This window comes from Hyposmocoma kahamanoa, unplaced genomic scaffold (genome assembly GCF_003589595.1).
Source record: "Hyposmocoma kahamanoa isolate Upper Pololo Valley unplaced genomic scaffold, ASM358959v1 239, whole genome shotgun sequence".
Classification (NCBI taxonomy): domain Eukaryota; kingdom Metazoa; phylum Arthropoda; class Insecta; order Lepidoptera; family Cosmopterigidae; genus Hyposmocoma; species Hyposmocoma kahamanoa.
The window spans coordinates 617132-628475 of NW_020653756.1; the positions used below are offsets into that span (position 1 = coordinate 617132).

General features: G+C 40.3%; 1 protein-coding gene across 1 annotated transcript in view; it reads right to left on the minus strand.

The window, feature by feature from the left end:
• Positions 1-11344, minus strand: part of LOC113228737 — a 114857-nt gene that overhangs the window by 15398 nt on the left and 88115 nt on the right. The window contains exons 5-7 of the mRNA XM_026462100.1: positions 10010-10226; positions 9232-9903; positions 4021-4167 (exon numbers count right to left, since the gene is read on the minus strand). Of these exons, the coding sequence (XP_026317885.1) occupies positions 4021-4167; positions 9232-9903; positions 10010-10226 (1036 nt within the window). The remainder of the gene's footprint in view (positions 1-4020; positions 4168-9231; positions 9904-10009; positions 10227-11344) is intronic.

Below are 11344 nucleotides of genomic sequence, written 5' to 3' on the forward strand. Positions count from 1 at the left end.
CTTGTGACAGTTTGCTGGTTGTAGTGTTTGTTTCAGAAATATATTTTTGTTAACTTTATTTGGTTCTGAGGGAGTCAAGTAGTTGGTATGATCTCGTCAAGTCGTATCCTTACATACTTCAGAAGAAACTACTCATACATCATCAATAATTGCGAAGATTCAGTAAAGACATTTTTTTTATGGCGGCCATCTTGGATTCGCCATTTTGGAAAATTTTTATTTCCAGTAGAACCTGATCAGGTTCCTTGATAATTTTTGTTTGAAAGCCATACATCCATCTCTGACGCTTTGGCCGGGCAGCTGGTGTCCTACCTGATGCAGACCACGTCTTGAAGGGTTTGGATTTTTCTGGTATTCAATATTCTCAGTCAAACACAATCCTTGTACATTTATTTAACACACCTTGATTCGTTCTAGGAGAACAATGACGTTGGACGGTGGAAAATGTATGGCAGCCATGTTGGAAAATGTAGAACTACAAACACAATTTCATATTATGGGGCCTCATATGCGGCCAAGTGCCAAATTTCAGCACCATCGGTAAATTTTTTTCGGGCGCCATCTTGAATCGGCCATTTTGAAAAAATTAAGTTGACAGTCAATTAGCTCCTATCGCTTTTTCGGACTTAAGTTTAAACATAATTTACCTATCTCTAATAGTTTCAGAGATATAGTCCCCCGAAATTTGTATGGCGGCCATTTTGTTTTGCGAATTAGATTTTTTTTTTACTCCCGGTACAAACTGCCCAGGGTGTGGAGCAACATTTGTTTGGAGACCTTAGGGCTAAAACGTATACTTCGCACGTGGTACTACTGGGGTCCTACCTGATGCTGAGCACTTTTCGAAGGTTTTGGTACTTTTTGATACTCACCAAGTCCACCCAACCATTATTCGCATACGTCATTCTTACATACCCGCGTTTCTTCTGGGAGAAATGTGCTGGTCAACAAACCGAAAATACACTTGTATGGCGGCCATCTTGGAAAATGGCGGAATTCAAATTTCGTTCACAGATACATACTATGAACCTCTATTCACGGTCGGATATTAAATTTCAGTCGGATCGGAGCACTTTTACTTCTGGCGGCCATTTTGAGTCCTCCATCTTGAAAATTTTTTTTACCTGCAGTTGGCTCGTACTATTCTGTACGACATTTGCTTGAGCGCCTCTCATCTATCTCCAACACTCGCCGAGATGTAGGCCTCGGAACATAGTGGACTGTGGAAAATGTATGGCGGCCATATAGGAAAATGGCGGAATCTAGAATTTGACCGCAAATTCGTATTACAGGCTCCCAAATATGGAAGGCTATAAAATTTCAGCCGGATCGGAGCACTTTTTTGTCGGGCCGCCATCTTGAATCGGCCATTTTGAAAAAATAATTTCGACAAACAAGTCTACAGCCAGCTAGATCTTATCGCTCTCTACGATATTAGTTTGAACGCGATCTACCTATCTCCAACAGTTTCCGAGATACCGGCCGCCGAAATTTGAATGGCGGCCATTTTGTTTTCCGAATTTTGAAATTTTTTCACTCCCCGTAGAAACTGCCCAGGGTGTGAATAATCATTTGTTTGGAGACTTTGAGCCAAGACGCATACTTTGGCCGGGCAGCTGGGGTCCTACCTGATGCGGAGCACTTTCCGAAAATTACGGTATCTTCTGATACTTACCAAACCCGTCCGTCTATAATTCCCCTACATTATTTTAACCCACCCGCCCGTCTTCCGGGAGAAAAATGACACCAAAGAGCAGAAACTTCACATGAATAGCGGCCATCTTGGAAAATGGCGGTGGACTCCCGGACAGCCGGATCGGAGCACTTTTTTTTGGGTCCCCATTTTGAGGCGGCCATCTTAAAAAAAAATTATCACCAGCAGTTGACCCCCATCGCCCTCTATAAATTTGGTAGAGGACCTCCCGCCTATCTCGAATACTCGCCGAGCTACAAGGCTCTAAAATTTGTATGGCGACCATCTTGTTTACTCGAATTTTGAATTTTTTTCACTTCTGGTAGAAACTGACCAAGACGGCGGCCATTTTTAGTTTGACGACCCTGTCGGTAAGTGTTATACTTTGGCCGCGCTGCCGGGTTCCACCTGATGCAGTCCATTGTTCAAAGGTTTTGGATTTTACTGGTACTCATTGGAGCCATCCGACCACGACTCCCGTACATCATTTTTACCCACCGCGACTACTTCTGGGAGAACAACTATCTAAATCACTGGGTCAGTCAGTCAGTGGTAATCGAGCTATATATAATCGAGCTATATATAATATAAGGAAAATAAAGAAAATTGCTGAATTAAAATTTCGAACACAGATTTGTATTGTGGGCTTCTATACATGCCCAGATATCGAATATGAGCCGGATCGGAGCACATTTTTGTCGAACCGCCATTTTGAATTCGCCATTTTGAATTTTTTTTATTACCAGCAATTGGCTCTTACCACCTTCTATCACATTTGTTAGAGCGCACTCCACCTATCTCCAATACTCGCCGAGATGTGGGCCTCCAAACACATTGTCCTATAAAAAATATGTATGGCGGCCATCTTGGAAACTGGCGTAAATAAAATTTTGACCACAAATTCGTATTGTGGACGTTCTTTACATGGCCAGATGTCGAATTTGAGCCAAATCTGAGCACCTTTTTGTCGAACCGCCATTTTGAATCCGCCATTTTGAAATATTTTTTTACCACCAATTGGCTCTTACCATCTTCTATCATATTTGTTTAAACGCGCTTCACCTATCTTCAATACTCGCCGAGATGTAGGCCTCGAAACACATTAGACGGTAGAAAATGTATGGCGGCCATATTGGAAAATGGTGGAATCAAAATTTTGACCACATATTATTTTTAGGAACTACCAGACATGGAAGTGTTTAAAATTTCAGCCGGATCGGAGTACCTTTTTGTCGGGCCGCCATCTTGAATCGGCCATTTTGAAAAAATAATTTCGATAGCCAGTTAGACCCTGTCACCATCTACGATATTAGTTTGAACACGAGTCGCCTATCGCCAATAGTTTCCGAGATAGAGGCTTTCAAAATTTGTATGGCGGCCATTTTGTTTTTCGAATTTTGAACTTTTTTCACTTTCCTTAAAAATTGCCCAGGGTGTGTATGAACATTTGTTTGGGCACTTTGAGCCTAGACGTATACTTTGGCCGGACGGCTAGGGTAGTACCTGATGCGGAGCACATTTCGAAGAGTTGAATAGTTTTTGACGTTCATATGACCGATATAACCATTACTCTCCTACATCACTTGTACCTATCCACCCTTCTTCTGGGCGAGAAATGACTCCAAAGGGCGAAAGTTTCACATGTATGGCGGCCATCTTGGAAAATGGCGGAATTAAAATTCTAACCCCAGATTTGTAACCTAAGCCCCCATACGCGTCCGCATGCCAAATTTCGGCCGGATTGGACCACCTTTTTTTCGGGCCGCCATTTTGAGTCGGCCATCTTGAAAAAAATTTGTCACCGGCAGTTGACCCCCGCCGCCCTCTATGACATTTGGTCGAGCACCCCCCACCTACCTCTTGTAGTTTTCGAGATATAAAGCTCTGCAATTTGTATGGCGGCCATCTTGTTTTTACGAATTTCGAATTTTTTTCACTTCCGGTAGAAACTGACCAGGGTGGCGGCCATTTTTAGTAAGAACACCTTTCCGGTAGGTCTTATACGTTAGCCGCGCGCGTAGGCGTCTACCTGATGCAGTCCACTTTTCGAAGATTTCGGATTTTTCTGGTACTCCCGGGACCGATCCGTCTACGAGTCTAGTACATGATTTTTACCCACCGGCACTCCTTCTGGGAGAACAATTATGTCAGTATCTAGTTCAGTCAGTGGTAATCGAGCTATATATAGTATAATAATAATAGACATTACTTATTAACGCATGTGGTTATGTAATCGTGCATGCGTGGCATGCGCAGTTTAGTCACGGTGAAACTATAATACATAAGTGTAGGTTAAAGTGAAATGGTAACAGGTGTGTGGTAAGTACCTCTACCTGCACAGCAGGGTTGGCGCGGAAGTAGGCGAAGAGCGCGCCGGTGATGGCAAGTAGCGCTACGGCGTTGAGCAGGATCTGCATCAGCCTGAATCGGTGCGGGGAGCCCTCGACGCCGCCGCCGCGCATGTCGCGGAGCATCTGAGCGAAAGAAGGAAAATGTCAAGAGTTATTATGTTAATACCTTGTGGCGTGTCTTCTAGTTAGAAGTTATGAAATTTCGACCAAACGTTATTTCTGGAAAATGTCATTTCGGAGTACAGATAGGTAACCCTAGTGCTACTAAAGATGATTCGGATAAGTCAGTACATAGAAGTACAAATATATTTCCTTTTTAACCGACTTCAAAAAAGGCTGAGGTTCTCAATTCGACTGTATGTTCTTTTTTTTTGTTTTTTTTTTTCTTTTTTTGTATGTTGCGCGATAACTCCGGTATTTGTGAACCGATTTTCATGATTCTTTTTTTGTTGGAAAGGGGGTATTTCCATAGTGGTCCCATTTCATTTTGAAGAAAATCATACACCTCAAAGGGTGGCTGTTCACGCATGAAGATTCATTTTTATAAATAGCGCCTAACTTTAATTTAGGAGCAATTACTTTTAGCAATTATTTAGTTGATTTTGCTATTTCTCCAATTCAAGGCGTTTTTCTCTCGATATACTTTGAGTAGTGTCGTAGTGAGAACCTATTTTTATTATCTCCAGTATCAAGCCCTGTATAGTGGCGAACTAGGGGATATTTCAATGAAACTTAGCAAATAGACATAATTCCACGTACTTTTGAGGTCGGTTTTTTAGTACTCTGTACTGAGATTATTCACACGCTCGCTTTGATGAATATGCCTTATACATATATAATTGGAGGTTATATCATTCGGAATACTCTGAATATAAAACAGAGAAATTAATTCCTTAACTGTAGGCATAATGAACGCAGAAACAAAACCTTTCGTGCGAATGATGGATCCAGTATCAGGGTAAAATCCATAGCCGCATTTGGTTGACCGGTGACAAAAAGAGCGAGCGGTAATTTAGTCGCAAAATTAACGTACTGCGTACACTCTCCTAAAGGTGTCTTAAGAAAGGTAGATAAGAGATCGTCCAGGGAAGTACTGCCACCTCACCTATTTCTACCGCCAAGCAGTAATGTGAGCATGACTGCGTTCTGGTTCTAAGGGCGCTGGTGAAATTACAGGCACATGAGACTTGTCTACTTATGCCTCACGTGGCAGGCGCAGTGGCAGTGTCTCTCAGATTTTTGCGACTTAAAGCTCTGAGTGGCACTGCAAATGTCATGAACAAGCGTGTAGCTTACCACTAGGTACTTGCCTTGTTCGTCCCGTCACTTGATATTACGAAAAAAATAATTTTACCGTTCTTCATGTCGTATCAGTGCAATAATAAAAGTTCCAAAGCACAAATAAAACTGCCGCGAACTGAGGCCAACTGTAATACTAAGCTGCGACAAAATTAATCATATTTAGCAAATAATCTGTACCTCGAAATATTAATATAAATAATATACTATACTTCTAAAATAATACTAACTTACCGAAAATAAATATTCTCCTATGAAAATGTAGAAGAAACATATTTATATTATTGGTTATAGATTTACTTTTTCAACTTTCAATTTTAATAAAAATAAACCTACCCTACTTCAAACGTGATCCTAACAATTTTTTTATCGAGCTTTCTCTGCAACACTATCAGTTTAAAAATTTTATGCGATCGTGGAGGTCTTTGTGGACATAAAATAATTCCTATTTCTAACGGCCACCGTCTACGTATTGTCAAATTTAATAACTTTCATGTATAATTGATAATGATGGTGAGTTTCTATAATGCCATTGATTAATATTTCCATATGATAGCATAGTTTAACAAGCATCCGTTTATTAAATGTATGCTTGTGACTTTTTATTTAGTGATTTACGATAAAAATGGCTAAAAATAGCTTCCGTAAAATATAAATTAAGTTGGGAGTATTAGGTCCGTAAGATTTTCGGAACTTTCAGTATTTCATTCCATTGTTTCTTTTTTGCCCAAAAGTTTGAGGTGGCTTAGTAAATAAAGCAGTAATATTCATATTTTGAACGAGCTCATTTATAGTTCACTTTACCTTTTTTAATTTTAAATTGTGTATGTATGCAAAGTATCATAGCCTCGAACATCGTCGTGAAGTAGGACGCTGGCCTCTCTGCAAGGAGAATGTGATGACGAAAAGGAAGATTACGATGTGACCTATAGATGTCCTTAATCCTCTGCTTTGTCAACATGTTCTCTAAAGTATGCATTCGTGAACGTTATTCACCGCTTATGTTAAATACGTCTTCACGGTAACATTCCGTCCGAAATTCAGTATCTATTTCGCAGATACAAGAGTCAATCTGGCACCGCTGTGAAGGGTAATTTCGTGAACTTGATCTATCAATAATTCTATTATCTTGTCAGCTTTCGGCAAAATAATTGGATGTTTCTGTGATGGCCCCAAGTTTGCATGTTCGAGTCGGCCGCCAACTCGTAATACGCCCGCTTTTTCAAGTATTAGATTCGAGCTCAACATTTTGCTTGTTACCTATCTGCAATGTAAATACTTAATAACTTCCTGCTGCGCTTATAAGTGCTTGTCGTATATCTCGCACGTCTCGATTTAATTAATAAATAGTTCTGGAAAATGCTCGAAATATGGTTGTTGAGTAAATAGCTCGTTTGCGTATAAATTGCGAATAAATGTATCATTTACCAATGATTTTTTTAACCATAATATTCCTTACAAAAATTGTCTTAAGGCCCTAATTTAAACGAACATTATATATTTCCATCAACATTTTGTATAAAACGTCGAAACTTTCGTCACAGGCCTGAAGAAAATAAAAACGGCGGCAAAGGAAATTGGCCTCACGGGATTTAACGCAATTCTAAAGAGCCGTAATCTGCTTGTGTATCAACGGGTGAAAAGTGCTGCTTTGGCATCTAATTGAAACGATTCACAATAGAATAAACAAGCATGTTTGAAAATATACACATCAAAAGTATCAAGCACGTTTTTGCTAATAAGAAAAAGTAAGTGGTAATCTATAAATCACTCGCACAAATAATTTACGTTTATGCAATATGATTGATAGTCAGTAGCAAAGTGTATTCCAAAGTATATAATTTAAGTAATAATGACCCTTCGTAACCTGTAAAATGTCCAAAATATCAAAATTATAACAAGTCACTCTGAAAGCGCAGTCAATTTTCTATCACGCATCAAATTCATGATACAGTATCAGAGGGTGAGGAGGTCCCAAACTGTAATGGCGCGCCATCCATCTCGCGCGTCTCAGAGACAATATCTCAGTGAGACAGCTCACCTGTCATTCATCACTGGCAACGTCTCAGCGAGTAAGCAAGTTATTTCTATTTTCAGTCGCTGAATTCATTCATTATGGTGCAACTAAAAGTTCAATCATTTCAATTTACTAAAAAATGAATTGGGTTCAGCACTGGTACCTGTGCGACAAAAAGGTTTCTAATACACTACCTAAATAAAACGAAAGACGATACAATCATTTCCGCTCAATTTTTGTTTTTCTTTCCAATTTCAGTCAAAATACTAAGCAGCTTATTTTGTTAATGAAAGCGTATTCAAAAGTATCTGTTTAGAGGCTTCACATAAGTGACTATTAAAGTAAGCTATTTATTAACTTCCAGTCCCTAATATTAATTATGAGATTTAAACCCTGAAAAACTGAGGGCTCTTTTATGAAAAATTATTTTATATTAAAACGGTAACGTAACCTAACGTAACTGTAACGGTAACGGAAAAATTAACGTGGAGAAGCCATCTAGGTACAAAATGTTTGTGAGTTCATAGGAGTGACGCATAAAACAGATTTATTGAAATTTCCAAATGGAAGTTATATTTGTAGCAGGTTGGCGCATTTCGATTGATAATAAAACGCATTACCGCTTGGGGGCAGGCCACGTCGCGAGATATCGGTGACAGCGGGAACGAAACTCACACCTCCAAAACTATTTCTGTTTCTTTTAATATATCAGTTGGCGGGACGAAGCAGGCGTGCTCCTGAGGGTAAACGATACGTCTATCCATAATAGCTTTAATGGCATAACAGCTTCTTCATTCATTATTTCTTTAATGGCAAAAATCTGTGGGGCACTGCTACTGCGTTCGTCACCCTGAGGCATAAAATTCACAATTCCTATGTGCTTGTAATTTCACTAAACCTTTACCTTTCAATAACGGAATGCAGTAAAGATCACGTTAAGTGACCAATACACGTAGCTACTTGCCTAGACGAACTCTTTCACAAGGAACTCTACTGCTGCTACGTTACTTTGTGGAAGGGTTCGTTCTTCTAACTTCACTTTTAGAAATTCACTCAAATAATTTCCAGATACATCGATGAAACAGCGAATCCTTTGCATGGATGGTCTGATGGTTTGCATGTATTTATATTATTATAAACTTCTCGTGTTATCGACTAGGACTTTAAAAACACATACACTTTTTTTCGACCGAATTTATTAGGAATTAAATTAATTTAATTCCATTTAAAATATCTCTATTTATTTCCCTTATTATTCCGCTGTCTCTTATGAGTGAAGCACTATCGGGCTGCCGCACACGAGGTGAACTTTTATTATAGCACTTAGTTCTAGCTTTGAATGCATCCACCGCTGCATCGCTGCGTGTGACGTTTATGTTACCCACTCTAGCGCGGTCAGAGAACGCTGGGGCCTTACCACGAACTCTTATTACGATTCAGGTTAGGACCCAAAATGAATCTTTGTGAGCCAGCGCTACATGAAGTGTATATCACCATTCCGCTTTTTTGTCGTTACGAACCTAAACTGAACTATAATAAGAGTTCATGGTGAGGCCCCTGTACAGTGCTTATTGCGCTGTTCTTCATTATTCTAAAGTACCCACACTTGACACAGGGTATTAAAATTTGTTTATTGTTGAACGAGACATTTTAAGGTAACTGGCGATGTGGAAACACAATATTATTAGAATTTTTCTGCACGTACCCAATTTATTACAATCTCGACAAGATCCTTTGACGACACAGGCCATTGAACTGACTTTATTTGGGGGCTCTCGAGCTTATCTATTAGTGACAAATCGTTGACCGGCTGTTAAATATTCTACCTCAATACACCCAAACGACTAAAAAGACTTGTTAACGAAACTCACCCGATGATGAAGCGACATGTTGCTCCCGTTTTGGAATCTGACAATGGTCTGCAGTGACGCAGGCGTCGACATGCTTTTCGTTATAGGTTGGTTTCCTGCTTCCTTTTCCTGTTGTTCTTTAAGTAGCAATCCTCTTGCAATCTTTGCGTTTAAGCTTTTGTTCACGTGTTGATGAGGAAGCAATGGCGCTTCCATTGTCTTCGTAGTGTAAGACGGGGACGACGTCTGGCTGAACGAATCTGAAGACACGTTGGAGTCTTGGCGAACGCTGATGTTCGAGCCAGAACTCGGAGAACGTTTCATGGATTGGTTGTTTTGTGGAGGAGGAGTGTATGGAGTGTCGGGCATTTTTTGAGGAGGCCTCCGTGCCATTGCAGGTTGGGGATTACGGTTACAGTCGAGACGTGGTGGTGGCTGAGACTGGACTGGAGTGGATTGCCGGCGGTTGCCGTTGGGATCCGCTGGGCTGGTCGCAGTGGGCCGAGGTGGAGTTGGTGGAGGATGTCGGCGCGGGGGCTGCGGGGAGCGACGCGGCGGCGCGGGAGGCGCCGTTGGTACCGGCGGAGGAGGAGGTGCTGTACGTTGTGGTACAGGTGGTGGCGCCGGTGACGCTATCTGTGCTACTGGTGGCTGGATTTGTGTCGGTAGCTGGATTTGTGGTGGTGGAGGTAGCTATAACAACCAATAGCGCATGTCAAATACTATCACTTTGAAACACACAAAGACCACACCCAGTAACAGACATTGGTCAACTTAACACGAGTAGGGATTGCAGTACCTTGACGTGATGCCTGACAGGCGGCGGCGCGATCCTGGAAGGCGGGCAATAGGGCAGTGCGTCTGAGGGGCAGTAGACGAAGCCGGTGGGGCGCAAGGGCTGTGTGGGCGCGGGCGCACACGCCGCCGTGGAGTGCCGCCGCGGCGTGCCCGCGCTGGGCCGCAGCAGTTCGAGCAGCTTTTCGCCGGATGTAGCGAGGCTGCCGGCGCGTCCGCATCTGATGGTAAATAACCAAAGTTACTTTCAAAAAAAAGCACGAGTAACACGTAGCTTAGCATTTTCAAGAAAACCAGTTGTTTGATATAATTAAAAAAAAAGTTTATTGAATAATTTATTTTACAAAGGAATAACTAAAGACTAATTATGCGAATCAATGTAAAATGTAACATGTACCTATACCTGAACTAGGCGAATCCTATAATACAGGTAAAAAGTACTAATTATACAGGTGGATATATAATTAAATTATGAACAAAAAAACTAAACAATAAAATTCAAATCATATACCTATAACCTATACGCTTATATTAAACAACATTTTGGAATTATTAATAAATTCTCTGTACCATCGTAGGACATATTTTGAAGGAATTCTTGGAGAATTTGTTTAACCTTTATCCTATATCTTTTATACGATGCTTGTAATATTAAATTAGCTGAATTACATTTAGCCTTAATATGTAGTTTATCCCTTTGTCGCATAATGCGAATAAGTCCCGGTGTAATCCAAGGATTGATATCGTAATTTTTATTATTTAACGCACGACTTTGGTGTTACTTTATATTGATTGCTGTACATTTTTTACTAATTAGGACATACGGAAATCCGAATTATAAACTGGGTTAGAGTCAATGTTGCATAAATCTTCTTCAAGTTTATTTATATTGATTTTAGAAATTATTTGCGTGCGAGTAGAATTAAGCTATTTACGATTAAGGGTTAGTAGGGCGGCTCTATGATCGGTCATAGTCGAGTTAGTAATTAATGCTATTGCTATGTGGTCTAAGCAAGAGCCGCTTCATTGAGTGGGGAGAGTATTCTCAGGAAGTAAGCCATGAAACGAGCATAAGTTTAGGTATTCTCGCGCAATGTAATCTGTGCTACCTGGGAGAATGTTGATGTTTATATCTCATATTAATAATATTATAAATATATTAAAAGATGATAAAAGTTGAAACGTAACGGTATTTCTAAAAGAGGGGGAGGTCTGTATAAAGCTAATATTGCTATGTCTGAGCCAATTTTGATTAGGAGCCGATTGCAGTCCAATATATTTGGTTCTTCAAGTGAGATATTTAAATTATTGCTAGCATAAACCACTATACCGTCATTTT